Source organism: Rhagoletis pomonella, unplaced genomic scaffold (genome assembly GCF_013731165.1).
Source record: "Rhagoletis pomonella isolate Grant_MI unplaced genomic scaffold, Rhpom_1.0 Rhpom_scaffold_00005, whole genome shotgun sequence".
Classification (NCBI taxonomy): Eukaryota; Metazoa; Arthropoda; class Insecta; order Diptera; family Tephritidae; genus Rhagoletis; species Rhagoletis pomonella.
In genome coordinates this window covers 38,935,273-38,950,736 of record NW_023458559.1, presented here as the reverse complement: position 1 = coordinate 38,950,736, position 15,464 = coordinate 38,935,273, and the positions used below count along the sequence as shown (strand labels likewise).

General features: G+C 36.7%; 1 protein-coding gene across 1 annotated transcript in view; it reads right to left on the bottom strand.

The window, feature by feature from the left end:
* Nucleotides 1–33: 33 nt before the first annotated feature.
* LOC118738909 overlaps nt 34–15,464 on the bottom strand; it is a 114,980-nt gene continuing 99,549 nt past the window's right edge. Inside the window, exons 12-14 of the mRNA XM_036469955.1 lie at nt 12,422–13,276; nt 2,491–2,628; nt 34–228 (exon numbers count right to left, since the gene is read on the bottom strand). Of these exons, the coding sequence (XP_036325848.1) occupies nt 82–228; nt 2,491–2,628; nt 12,422–13,276 (1,140 nt within the window). The 3' untranslated portion in view covers nt 34–81. The remainder of the gene's footprint in view (nt 229–2,490; nt 2,629–12,421; nt 13,277–15,464) is intronic.

Below are 15,464 nucleotides of genomic sequence, written 5' to 3'. Positions count from 1 at the left end.
GTAGAATTATGTATGTGTATGTGTAAGTGAATATATTAATTTATGCTTTAGTTGACTAAACGATTTCCATTGCACTAATTCTTATGAAAATCCCTTATAGTGTACGAAGAAAAATATTAGAAAAATTGCGTAGGCGGTTGGAAATGTAATTCGAGCGATGACATCGATTGTTTTTGCTATACGTATAGGATGTGGCGGTTCCTTTTTGCGCACTTGGACGAAGCAAGTCTGTAAGAGAAATGAAATATAAATAAGAAGGTCAATTGAGTAGTTTATATCAGATGAGTATTAAAAGAATTGCTGTGACAAAGTTAAAACAGAAATTTGACAGATGTTAAAACACATTTGGTAGAAGGTACAAATGTGTGGCTAAATATTTTGGCAGGGCAATTTCGAAACATCTAATTTTTTTGGCCGAACGTAGGGCTTGCTCTCTTACATTTTCCGTTATATGTTCGGAATTTACGATCTGGCTGTAAAGTTTGATATACCGATATTCTTAACTCGGGGATACAACTTTTTTTATTCAAAAGTTTATTGACCCAGTTTTAGTATTTACCTACCAGATCTCAGTTAATTAAATTAAAGCCCAACAAAATTCATCAAACTTTTGCTAAGGAAGTATTTCGATTATTCTAGTAGAACTATGTATTTAAAAAGGCTTTTTATGTAGGTGTCACCGAAAATGTAAAAGGCGGCCAAAAATTTTAATTTTTTCGAAATTGCTTTGCAAAAATACTTTGGACTTAGGGGTGCACTGCGAAAGGGTCTTGCCTCTAAAAAGCATTGTTCAGAATCTACAATTAAAAATAAGACGAAGAGCGAACATATCTTTCGTCGGAGTAATCTTGCTGGGTGCCTACGCTGTAACTAATGTTTTACTCTGCCTAAGTGATTTGGGGATTCTCTCGAAAACAGTTTGGTTATTGCGGCTACATTGATGCAGCGTTGGAAGTAGATATACCGAAATAGAAACTCCTTTTCATAGAAATCAATGCTTACCTTTGGAATGAAGCAATACGTAATAAGGGTAATGAATCTCTTGATTTGGGGATTCTCTCGAGAACAGTTTGGTTATTGGGGTTACCTTGATTCAGCGTTGGAAGTAGATATACCGAAATAGAGACTCCTTTTCATAGAAACCAATTCGTCCTGCGATGAAGGTCATAAAGTCTTAGGCTGTACTAGCTGTACTCAGTTCAACCAGAAACTCTACAAAGTAGTATTGGTAGTTAATAATGTTAGATCGCATAAAACTTGGGGGCGGGCGCTTTTCCATTACCGTCCGCGCGATATCATCAGCGTAGGTGATAACATGAGAGCACTTGTAACAGCTGAGTATTCACCGTCTGATAGCAGAAAAGAGAACAAACGCATTCACTTTTACATTTCATGTACATTTATTTTTAAGGAACGAAAACGAAAAATCTGGCACGCCTGATTCCCTCATTGCTCTCAATTTATGTAAGGTCGTATCTTAAGAATCGGCGGAGATAATAGGGTTCTTCCCGGAGATTTGTGGTAAGGCTGGAAAGACACAGTTACCTCTTTTACCATCTATAAATTCCTCAGATGTAAAAGGCCAGTCAGAAGCAATAAATGGGGGCCAGGTTCCCAAAAGATCTGCACTCAACAATACCTCCAGAATTTCCTCTCGAGGTGACGCTCAGTCGTCACTTGGCTTTTAAATTTATGTACAGCAATTTTCTTAAGTAATTTTTTAAATTTGGACTACCTAATAAAAATAATATTTATGTGTATTGAAAATTAGCAATGAAAAGTCGTAATCGATTAAATTATTTTTTATTTTCAGCAAACATTTCGTTACCCAACTTAGCCTTATTACTCCCATCTAAATTTCACTGCACTTTCGACATTTCCATCTTACCAATAGTGCCACATAATCCAGGCATGCCATTTTGGCGCATTAATATATAGGTCAAACTCGCTACTGTAAATGCATAGCATCAAAGATGCCTTTACTGCGAGCAAGCATGCACATGAAAAAAAACGTGACCAAAATTTTTAGTCTATACAGCTTATGACTTTGCAGCTTAGTGGGGACGATTTTTGTACATTTTTCATGGCATGGCATAATCCGATTTGATGTTTGAGTGCCAAAAACGATGACGCACGTTTGCCACCCGCAGGGAGTAATCGAATTTTGGATTTCATAGTACAAAACAAACATTTCGAATAGAATGCAAACAACGCTTATAGGCGGCATACACGGTGCGTCTGACTCGTGAGTCGGTTGTGTGTAGTCGAAGACGAGTCAACACGTACACAAATGACTCGCGAGTCAAACGCACCGTGTATGCCGCCTATTAGAAAAAGAAGTGCGGACAAAAGTGTAAGGGGAGAGTGGCAAAGCTGACCATGAGTTCAGTTAAGTTAAATGTGTACATAATTTTCGATAACCAAAAAAACGAATATGATTCAATAAATATTTTTTAGAACTTACAATACCAAGCTTACTATTCTGTTTACCTCTGTTGCGCATCCATTGTTGGCCGAGTGTGTGCACGGGCTGCTGCTACCGCCACAAGTCGTACAAGCGACGATCTCGTTGGGAGCGCGCACATCGCGTCCCTTCTCACCCTGATAGATGGCGGTAAATTTGAAAAACTTTTTGTGTTACAAATTTTGAATTTGGACAAAATAGTTGATATTGCATTTGGATTTCAATAGTTAAATTAACGCAAAGGGCGAATACCAAAAAAATATTGACATATTTTGTTATTAAAAATCAAGAACAGTTAACATATTTTTTTACGTTAAGGATTTTTATTTTATATATGTATATACATAGGTAATTTAATAAAAAATCGGGCCAAAATTTATAAACGAATGCATAAACGAAGGATAGGAAGTAGAAGTACAGAGCAGCGAACGAGGAAATTAAGAAAAAAATATTGGTTATTACGGTTTGTATCTAAAAAAAAGGTATGAGGAAAATAAACGCAAAAGGTCAAATGAACATTTCTATGCAACAAAGACAGCAAATTATTACGAAGAAAGTTAAGTAATCAAATCAAAAATTTCTTAATTCTAAATAAATTTTTACTCAACAGATTTACAAATTTAATTTTAAAACAATTGATTAATTTACAGTAATTGATAGATGAATGGTATAACATACTCACTAGGGTGGTTCTTAAAAATATCAACATTATTTGGCGCCCCTTCCTTTTGTTCTAAAAATGATTTTGTACAACATAAAAACATACATGAAAACTTAAAAACTTAAAAAAAGTTTAGGGGTTGAAAAAATTAAATTTTTTTTAAATCGCAAAAGTTCGAAAAAAGTTGACTTTAACCCGCGATAACTCAGCGAGTTTAAGAATTATATGAATAAGTTTCAATACGTTGAGTAATAACTGGCCAAAGTCAACGTTTTGTCGAATTTTCGCAATTAAAAAAAAAAAAATTCTTTTCAAATCCTGGTAGCGATTCTTAAATTTTTTTTAAATTTGTAAAATTTCAGATGTCTTTATTTTTTAAGTATCACAAAAAAGGAGTGCCCCAAACAAAATTTAGATGTTGATATTTTTAAGTACCACCCTAATACACATACATAAACATCATTAAAAATTTTAAAAGTTGCGTCAATAAGTTAGTGTTCCTTAAAGTAGACTAAACATTAAACACTTTGAGTTAGAAAAGGCTAAAGTCCCCGCCGCCCATCTACCCTCAAAAAAATATCAGAGCCCAAAGAGACCTTTATATTCCTACAAGCCTACTCATGACCAACACAATTAAAGTTTCCAGAGTCAGTTTTCCAAAGTTTATCCGTATCGTTTGACATTCGTATTCAAATGGAGCAGCCCAGTTTTCCACACTGAAGTTAGACATTTGCTGGACTTTAGCAATGCGTCCTACACAAACTTGGTGTGCTAAGAAAATCAGAGACTCAGATGTTTTTGCGCAGTTTGGAAGACCTCATCAACAGCATTTTTTTGTTATGTTTGTAATGACACAAATGAAAAATATGCAATAAGACCTTAGACGATTGTGCATAGGAAACAACTAAGATGGAGATATTGTATTTTTCATGGTTGAAACGGCCATATATGCTCGCACATATTTGTACTTTCTTAGTCGGTCTACAGAGTCCTTGAGTTTATATCAGCACAAGGAATATTTGTCTTCAATAAACTATTTCACAATTCAGTTGAGAATTGTACACATACCATGAAAAAAGTTGGAACTGCTTGAATATCTTATGTATGTTGCATACTTTTAGGTAAAAACTTTTGAGCAAACGTTTGTAGTCAACCAACTGAAAAAGTGGAAAAAGCAAACAACAGTTTACCTAGCGAACTTATTTAGTTCAGTGGGTGAGAATACTAGCTTTGAACGTCGAAATTGCGAGTTTAATGCCTGGATTATAATGGAAGTAACGGAACGGAGGGAGCTGTCACTTAATTATCTATTGTATGGGCAATGAATTCAAACGATTATAATGCACTTGAAGGCAATGTAAAATGGAAGCATCTAAAATCAATAGATCCTTACGAATTCGCCGCGATTTGTTACGATTCGCCCCGTGCATTATAACCAAGGTATAAATCTCAGTGAACTCGATGAAGAAGTCTGACGCTTTTCATTTAAAAATGGCTTCAAGCTCAATAAATAAAAAACCAATAGCATATTCTTCTCGGTAAAGTTTTCAAATTTTCTTCAACAGGGAAGGTCTTTGTGATCTCTTAATTCTATAACTGTTTTTAGACCGAGGTTCTGGTACTGGCTTGAAAGCTGTGGCCATAGAAATACTCAATTTTTTTTTTTGACAGCCAAGCCAAAGATAAAGCGGGACCTATTGAACCTCAACATCGGCGGAGGTGTGTGCTATAAACAACTACGACAACACAAGCTGTTCCGCCAACTAGACCATTCCAGTGTCTTCCATGACGCAATTGCGGATATTTAGAAAGCTATTTACTATCTACGGTTTTCTCAGCCGGGCAGACAGCACTAGTTAATAGCTCCGAAATCTGCGGAAAGTAGCTCACTTAACTTGATAGTAACGCAGTTTAGTCTTCATCTGGTATGGGTGTCTTCGTGACATTTTCGACAATGTGATTGTGGCCGAGCTTATATGAAAAATAATTCGCTTTCACTTTCTCCATCTCGGAAGACGATGGGCGTGCCGCTCGTAATCTAAAAGCTTAAAGTAAAAGGAATTCTGCTCCTTAGCAGTCGTTGCTAGTGGAAATATGCGGACAACAACAATACGTCGAACATCGTTTGACCAGAATGGAAAATGAGACTATTGTTGGAGTTCCATACGCTGAGCAGAAGAGACATTTTCTTGATCACAGGTCCGCTGGCAAGTCACATCATTTAAAGGAGGCGCGCGGAGAGTTTTGGTGTCTTAAGTAAAATGCTTGAAACTGGGTTTTTAATGACTTCTTACGATGACTACTGCTGCAAAAACGAAGAACTGTCTGAATTCTCGATATACATAGCAGGCTATTGCTCAAATTCTTCAACTCCAAGAATCTGGGGCCATTGTCGTGGTAGTGGACGCCTTCTCCAAGTTTGTGTGGCTCTATGTGTCGAGGAATACAGCAGCGGAGGGTGTGATCAATGAGTTGAAATGGTGAGCAGTGCCATTTGGAAATCCCTAGCGAATCATCACTGACCGTGTCTCGGCGTTTACGTCTAATGCTTTTAGAGAATACTGCGAGCAGGAAGGGATACCACATCTGTTGATAGCCACCGGTGTCCCTCAAGACGATGCTACCTGGAAGCACGAAGACATCATCTTTCAGACTTTCAACCCGTGTCTAGATGCGCATTAAGGTAATTCCGGAATTACAGCATTTTTTTGAAGATGTTGCCATCAGATATTTGGACACCGAGTGGGAGGAGGTACGAAACGAGGCACAAGAGAATACACACATATTTGCAAGATACAGCAGGAGACTCGTCGATCCTGCAACAAGAACCGGAAGGATGTAGTAAAGTACATATTCGCCATTTAGCGCACACGGTATGGTACCGGTCTCAAGTTGAGACCAAAATTCTTGAGCCCTTATAAGATCACTAAAGTTGTAATACACAACAGAGATACAAAGTGCGGAAGTTCGGCGACCACGAAGGTCCGAGAAATACAACAATGATAGCCGAAATGGGAGCTGGCAACCGAACTTTCGCCTGCCGAATGTGGCATTGCGTGCTAGAACGGTGAGATGGTACCACCAACTTAAGGCCTTCAATATACGCAACACTACTGGCCGAACTTAACCTGGATCCTTTACGCTATCAAAATGTGTCCGATTGTGGTCCTAAGTGTGCAGCTGTGGCCATCAGCAGCCACTTCAGCATAACCTAACCTAGCACGGAGCGGCTCGGCCTGGCGCTTAAAGTGCAGTTCCATTTTAACTAAATTGGACGCGTTGAACTTTCCTAGATGCACTGTCATATTCACCTTGCTGCAATACGACCGGACTATAATGCTTCCTATCGTAGTCGTATTAAAACCAGCAGAAAGAGCGGACAGATCTTCCTGTAGTTGTGCGGTATTGAGTAGTATAAAAGCATACAATTTTGCTAGTTTTTTGGACTCCAGTGGTTGTTCTGAATAAATAAATTGACTATTTAGGAGTTGTGAGTCTCTGGCGGCCGCCATTACTTTAAATAAATTTTTCTGTATAAGACAACTGTGAAGTCTTAAAAATCTCATTACAAAAAATTCTCTTTCCACATGGCGTACTGCCTCTACTTTTGTGTAGTTAGTCTACTTTAAGGCTAACCAGTATAATCTCCCATTTAATAAAGTAACAATGAAATCAAATGCCCGTTTTCAAATATAAGCATACTACACACTCTAGAATAGCCTTACATACACACAGACATGCGCAATTACATATGTACTTACCGGCTGTTTGAGCGTAATGCATAAGGCGGCAGCGTTTAGAAGATGAGAAATAGAAAATTGATAAACATTTTCAAGCAAATCTTTTATGCGTTTTTGTTGTGTGGAAATTTTTTTTGTTGCCAATTTTTTGCATCAAAATTAAAAATTTTTCAACATACATGTACGAATACATACAAAAATATACAGTTGTTTCGAATGCACATAAATTTAGTTTGAAAGCTAATTACTTAAATTTTAATTTGTATGTATAACAATTTTATTTAAAATCAAATGTAATATGAGCTGCTTGGCGTGGTGATGATTAATTTGAAGGCGTTAGAGCGCGAGTTTTATATATAAAAAATTTACAACAAAATGTGTAAGTAATTATTTTATTAACCCAATAATAAATTTGAATATGCTAAATTAGTTTTTTCTCAAATTGTCTATGGCGCAAAAAGCATACCGAAGTGTTTTTGTGTGAGTGTTTGCTGCGTAAGGTTGCATGATTTGATGAGCGGTTAGTTATGTTAATGGGTGTTTGGTTAGGAATACGGATGTGACAAGTTTTCTGTGAATGTGACAAGTTTTCTGTGAATGTGACAACTTCTTGTGAATGTCAAAAAATTATGCGCATTGTGGCATATTTTGTTTGGCCGCTAGCTAATGAGGCTAATAATGCACTATATGTATGTAGTTGGAAAGCAAAAACTGCAATTGCTAAGTGAAGCTAAAAACAATGAAAGGCTTTAGAATAAAATAAAAATATAATGAAACCATTAGAAGAATTTTAGAAAGGTTTGAAAAATATCTAAACAAAGGAAAAATTTATTTGCAACTTTTTTCTAAACATTTACCAAAAGATCTATTTGGGCAATAGCATACATATTTACTATAGATAATTTTAAGTACTTAATTATGAAAACTTTTTAGCTTTTAGTTACTATAAATGTTCACTATTAACGGGTTATTTTGAAGCAAAACTTTTTGTGGATGACATTAAAAATGATTGACAAAAGAAAATTGTAGCTAAACACAAATATAAAATAAGACGTCTAAATTTTATTTCACATTTATGTAATGCCTACAATAAAAAATGAAAATTTTAATGAGAATTAAAAAAAAAAACACTGAAAGTCTAAAGCCACTCATGGTCCTCGGAGTAAAGTCAAGTTCTGAATAAAAAAAAAATGTGTGCAATTAAGGGGTTACACCACCAAAAAAAAAAAACTAAAAATGGAAAATTTGTTCGCTTAAAAATTCTATATACTCTTAAGAATATTTTAAACGTTTCCTCACTTCGAAATTCACTGCATTTAAGAAGCTACAGCTGTTAGAAATAGCAGTGGTAGAAAGGCGTCGAAAGGCGGTCAATTTTTTCTCGAAATGACTTTTTTCAAATTGCTGTATACTAGGGTGGAGCAAAAACAATAATTTTTTAGAACATACTAGCCTACAATTGTAGCAAAATAAAAATGACTGCGTTTCCAAATTCGAATGGCGGCTGATCGTTGCCCTTGACTGGTCAATAGAATACACAAAGTTTGTTTTTTGTACTTAATAGCCCGTTTTGATTGAGATTTTGAGATTTTTGTAAATTCTAAACAAATAAAGAAATTTGTCAAAATTCTAGGTATGCAGTTTTGTAGGCAATTAAATTAAGTATAAGAAAGTGCAAGTATAAAGTGGCTACAAAATACCGCTGAATTTTGGAAATTTTTCACGTTTATAGTGTTATGCATTCTATTCCATACAAAGTATGTTCGACAATGTTTTTATAAAAAAATAAAAAAAAAATTATAGATCGTTTAAAATCAATGCTACTTCTAAAATTTAATGGCCTTCAAAACTGCATACTTAGAATTTCCCTAAAAATAATTTGGTTAAATTACGCTATTTGTTTAGGATTTATAAAAATCTCAAAATTTCAATCAAAAATTTTTTAGGGGTATTGTGTTGACGGCCAAAGGTAACGAACCCCCTTATTAAAATTTGGAAACGCAATTTTTTTTTGTTTCCGCTCCATCCTAGTGTACACGATATCTTAAGATCTACTGGACCGATTTGGTTGAAATTTTTATAACATTGTTCCTAAAATATGAATTTAAAAAACTTAGCATTTCATCAAAATGCATGTCGTTTTCGTCAAACCACTGCCATTTTGCAAAAAAAAATAAAAAAAAAAAATCAAGAAACCTTGTACACCATCTGGAAAAGAGAGGGCTAAACGATGACTCACATCTACGCCATTTTAAAGTTTAAATTTTACTTTTTTTTTTAAATTATTTTTAAACACATTTGTATTGTAAGTATGTGAAATAAAAGTTTTTTTTATAAATTTCATATCTGCTTCAGAAAAAAATTAATTAAAAAAAATTTTGTTTTGACCGTCAGGTTGGCGAAACCCCTTAATTCATTGAGTCTCATTAGAAAATTATTAGAGCATCCTATAGATTTTTTCGAGACAAAAATTTTTGTAAAAAGTGTTTTTTTTATGCTCTGCATCTGTCACAGATTAGTTCAGTTTATGGTACCGTTTGAGTGGTTAATTCGTTTTGTTAATAAACAGCAAGAATTCTTGAGTAAAGGTACGCCAGTCAGTCAAAGAACCAATGCTAAAGTGAGCGTCTAGCAACCTCCGCTAGCAAAAGGCCGCATAGTGGTCTAAGGGTGTCAGAGAGTCCAAGTTTAGAAGTGTGTCGAACGATCCAACTAAGGGAATGAATAGATACTAAAGATGTCTACTAACACGTATTGAGGGACAGGAAGTCGATATTGTATGAATCGTATTTCTACGTGAAAATTTGAACCCACATTTCAAGGGCTCAGCCGTAGAAGTTGAGTCATCGGTTATTGTTGGATTTGCTCTTGCTTTTAAAGCCCAAGTTCAAAAGTATACAAGGGTTGGGGGTTTTCATCTTTTGGCCGATTTTGACCATATTTCAGATATTTTTTTTCATAGTTACAACTAAGATACAAATCGAATTTCATTAAAATCGGTTAACATTTACCATTTCCGCCCCCAATTGAAGTGGGCGTGGCAGTTTTTCAATATGTGCCATTTCTCAGATATCTTCATCTCTAAGCAAAAATACTACAAATACAAAATTATAGCAAAATCGCATCACCAATACTAGCTTTTGCCACATTTTATATGGGGTTCTTGTACTGTGGGCCGTAACAGAAATCATTGGCTGGCTGGTAATATTACATAGTTTCCCTCGTAAAGAGAACCGTGGCTGGGTTTTTGCCAAATTCGCATTCAGTCCGCGTTAAGTTCGATAAAAATTTGCATCTAATAACTAGTTGAAGTTATTACCCAGTGCCCTGCTTGCGCATGTGTAGGATGTTCACGGTTAGATTCCAAAATAGTGCGAAGGCTATTCCTCAACATGGAGCAGTGATTTTACGGTCGTTTCTGGGAGTGCGTTGTTAAAAGCTTCTTCGGTACTCAGATGAAAGCCGACGCAGTCGATTTAAGTTAACTTACATATCCATCTCCACCGAGCTCCTTGCTCAAATACCTCTTCGCTTCTAATTTCAGAGCCGAATGAAGGTTTCTTATGACCTGTACCGAGAATCCGTCAGCCAGGTCCCCTCAATAAAGCTCAGTTGCGAACAGAGTCCTTCAGAAACTAGATGACATCCGTAGCTGGTAAATATTATCAGATTACAGCAAATCTCCACCCGCGCGAACTACCCTTTTTCGACATGTACGGTGGCACCAGAACCAATAACCCATGGCTTAACTAGAATTGATATGGGAAAGCTAGTTCCTCTCAAGTCGAACGAACTGAGAGCGTCGTGTGAATTCTTTCAGTAAGTTCACTAGACAACCAACAATGCGTGGGATTGCTGCGTATAACCTGTAGTAGCGCCGAGGGTTTCTCCAAATCCCACCCCTTTAAAGCTAGCCACCATACCCAATATACCTACCGTCGTCTTGCCACCTCATCATTCAGTGAGAATCCAAAGCACTTCGTGCAGATAGGGGGAATTCCACAGGCGGAGTCGATAATTATGTATTCCGACATCGAATTATATGCAAAGGCGTAAGTTGCAAAGTGCCAACGAGTGGTCGAGGAAGACTGAGTAACAACCTGCGAAGGGTCGTAAAACAAATTTGTCAAAAATAAAAACAGGGAAGACGGCAGGATTCCAAGGTATCAATGGAAGAGCGACAAACCCATATTGACAAAAGTAGCCACTACAAGTGAAGAAAGACAATCTACATAGATGCTTACTCCTCAGGTACTGACACTGGCTTGTTGCAGTTGTACGCAAAGCGAACCTATTGTAAACAACAAGCCAGCGATCACTAAAACACCTTAAGTATAGCAAAGAGCTCGTCTAAAAGTTGTTCAAGCTCGAGATATGACATGGCGACATAGGGCGATGGCTTGGACACCGGTCACATCATTCGACAGGAAGGCAGTCGTTACGGTGCAAACGGATCGAAAAACGATGCAGGTAGTCTTGGTTCTCTACAACGAAACTTGGGCGTTATAGCGAAGAGCGAAATCGCGCTGAGAAAAAGTTTGGCGACGATAAAGACCGATTCACTGCACCAAAATAGTGTAAGGTCCCCGGCTTAGGACAGATTTTATATCAAAGTCTCATAGACTACCAGAAATCTGAGCCCGACGTTTGGTGACTTATTCTTTTAAACCTTATAAACTAATCATATATTAAACTTGCAAACTCTGGTTCAAAGCAGTGCCTCTGCAGGAGCCAGTTAAGAGATGGACGTAAGAGCAAAAACAGCCTCCAAATCTACTCAAAATAATGATTTGGCATTTGGAGGCGTAGCTCAAGCATTCTTTGGCTAGCCTTTCACAGCAAGGCGAAGAATTCGATCAGAAATTTCGAGTTCAACTTTAAAAGAATTTTTATTGTTAAAGTTTTATTTAATTGCAAAATATGTATTTATGTATGATATCCTGAGAAGTCTCACCAGATAAACCCTGATTTGAGCGAGTTAAACAAATGCAAATCAAAATGAAAAAAACGAGCTCAAAGTTAGTCAATCAAGTAAGCCATCATTAAAATAAATCTTTTGTTTTCACTTGCTTACCTGCATCCATAGACACTTCTCAATTGCTTGCTTACTTTCCGCACAATCTTGTTCTATTTCTTTTTGCTTCGGCATAGTTTTCATCCTTTGTTTAGCAGATAAGCATTTAATTCTCCTACTTAAGCCTCATAAAAGTCAACAATTCAGCGTGGTAGGAATTAGTTGCTGTTGTCTTGTGCCACAAACACACAAACAAAACGACAAAACGAGGTAAGGGAAAAAGAGCATACAGAGCACTCAAACTTTTTGATGAGCAGCGACATTGGCGATGCGCCAGCGGATTTGTTAAGTCTTTAATCGTTACTAAAATCAAATTAAGCGCCTTATCATGAAACTCACTTCAAGGGTTAGTATTGTATTTAGCGGTTAACTTTTCTTGTATTGCATGCGTAAGTCGCACAGAAGCGAAAACACTTGACCTTTTTTTTTTGGTTTTCTTTTGGGTATAACAAAAACAGCTTAGGTTTAAATAGTTCACTTACAGTTTCGGCCGGCATGCCACCCAGCCCGTTGGTGCCGCGTTCTTGCACCTGCTCGTAGAATGGCACTGGTGAGCTGGAGCGCGAAGGCTTGCGGCGTGGTGGCTTCACCGGCAAATGGCCGCTAGCGTCGGCTACACCACCCGCTGCCTGCTGCGCTGGCTGCTCCTTTCCGTCATCAGCGTCGGCCGCCATTTCCACCGTAGACGCTTCTGTGTGTGTAGCACTAACAGCATCTTCTGCTTCAGTCTGCTTGTTGACACCGCCGCCGCCGCCGCCGCCGCCGCCGCCGCCGCCGCCGCCGACGACGCCGCTGCTGCTGATGCTCTGAATAAGCGGTGGCGTATTGGTAGAAATACTTCGACGCTGCTGCTGCTGTGCAGCTATCGGCGGCTCTACTTCGACGACGGTGACTTTAGGCTCTTGCGCGCCGTCGCTGGCCGCTGTCGCTACAAAAGTAGGTTCCGTATAAACCGGTTCCACGACTGTGGACATTGTAGTTGGCGCTCTGGCGCGTCCCGATTCGGTATCTGCATAGGAGCTGCCACCCGATGTAGCTGAACCCGGTGAGCGCGTGCGGCGGCGTATGGAACGCGCGCGTAAATTTTGCATGGCGACACCAATTATGCCGCCATGTTGTTCCTCCCAGCGTATACGTGGCGCGTCAACTGCGCTCATGCCCGGTGGCGGCGACGTTTGTGTTGGCTGTGGAGTCGGCGATAATAACTCAGCGTGGTAGGGATGCATTGGTGTAGGCGTAACTGGTATGCTGGTGCCCGTAGTAGTGCTGCTCGATGCTACGCCCGCCGTGGCCTTTTCAGACGACAAAGCAGCATGAAATTCTCGTTCGATTATGCCCTACATTTTGGTACTATTACTTAGTACACATACTAATATAATTGGGATTTGGATTTGAATGGATTTCAAATAATTGATTGAGTGTTGGATTGATTCGAATTTGAATGATTTAAAGCTGCGGCTGTGGCGGCATGAATTAGGCACTGAAATCTGAAATCTGGGTAATAATGTTTGTGTGAAATTACGGAAAAGGTTGAGTAGAGTAGCAAGCGTCTCGGGGGAAGGCTTATGGGACTCCATACATATATCCTGTTGAAGTTGTTTCAGTTATTGCGTTGAAAGAAAATATCGCTGTTGAGGGTGTTAGTAGTTTTACCATGCAGGCAAGTATATATGTACATTTAATATTTTTTTATGACAGAATTATCACAAAATCACTTAAATCGTTTGATAACAAAATAGGAAGAAGTTTTGCAGAGGTTCGATGGCAACATTAGGTACAAAGGGCGGTAAGCCAGACATTAATCATACGAAGACCAGCAGTAACTAGATCGAGGATAGAAAATGGGGTGTATTTTCCGAATGGAGTGTTGTACATATTTATTTACATGGGTCAATCCATTTAAAATTGACGAATGGTTCGAATCGACCATGTTTTGATTTGGGTGAATTTTGGTCGAAAAAAAATGTTTTTTGAAAGCTCAAAATTTCCACAATTTTGCAAGTATATTTTATTCTGCCAATGAAAAAAAATATCTTTCGAAAGTTACAATTTTCACAATTTTGCAAGTATTTTTTGATTGAATAACTCAAAAATTTAATTTTGTTACAAAAATTGACTCGTTTTAAAGTTGATATTTGGGGGTATATAAAATAATATATTTGTAAAAATATTACACAAAAATCATAAAGCAAAAACTTGTGTATAAATTTTTGGTAAAATTTTTTTATACAATTCCCCTCCCTGATCTTAAAACAAACGGAAATTTTCAAGACGTTTTTGTTAAATATAAATTTTTGAATTAAAAAAAAAAATTGTTCCAACCTTTAATTAAAAATAAATTTGAAAAAAAATAAAAATTGTTTAACATAGCTCTATTTAGAGTTTAACAAAATTTTTATTATAAACATGTAACAAAAAAAAAAAATACAGAATTTTAAATTTAATAATCGTAACGCAAAAACTTATATAAATTTTTGATAAATTTTTTCCTATAACAGGGGAATTGTAAAGATTTTGAAACTGTCAATGTTGTTTTAATACATAAGAATTTTTGAACTGTGAAAAAAAGATCCCAATCTTTGTTTAAAAAATATATTTGAATTAAATAAAAATGTGTTAACATAACTTTATTTAGTTTGCATTTTTCTTTTAAGTTGAAAAACTCATATCTAAGAAAAAATACTTTCTTGAAAATATCAGGATCTTTTAACGTCAGTTGGAGGTATTGTTTTAAAAAGCTAGACAAATTTTTGTGCAAGTGTTTGCTTTTACGAGTTTTATAATTTGGAAATGCCAAGGCGAATTAATATAAGGTGATAGCAGGAGTACAAAAACAAAAATTTACATGTGTTTTGTTTTTGCTTTGGCGGCATAAACTGTCAAAATCTGTATGAGTGTGTGTAGAAATTCAAACAAATTTTTTCAATTTGATATCAGAAGCCGTGCGGCGAAACACATACACAAAATCAGCTGAGCTAGTAACACCACCTTATATAGATTCGCCTTGGGAAATGCTGTAAATTTTTTTATTTTTCGAATTTTTTGACATATTTTTTCTTTGTAGCCCTAAATATCACATTCGAAACGAGACCAGAACCATTTTTGTAATTAAAATAATTTTTGCGATACTTGAAAAAAAATGTTCAAAATCCCGCAAATTGTAAAATTTAGAATTTTGTATAGCTTTCCAAAAAATTTAAGATTTTTCTCTTTCGCAGAGCTTCGTTTTATAATAAAAGAAAAGTGCTGATCCAAATTCATACAAAACCAAAAAGGTCGATTCCAAACATTGGGTCAATTTGACATATATTATTGCAATTGTTATTATTTTTATAATAATCAATTATGCTTTAGTTTGCCTTAGCATTTTGCCTAGGTATGATCTGAATAAGCAAATAAATATTAGTCGATTTGTAACTCGAAAAGTATTTGTACCAGGGGTCTCTGTTACTACATATAATTGCATAAGTATCTACACATTAGATACTTCATACTTATTTCCATTATATATCAGTCCATAGTAAA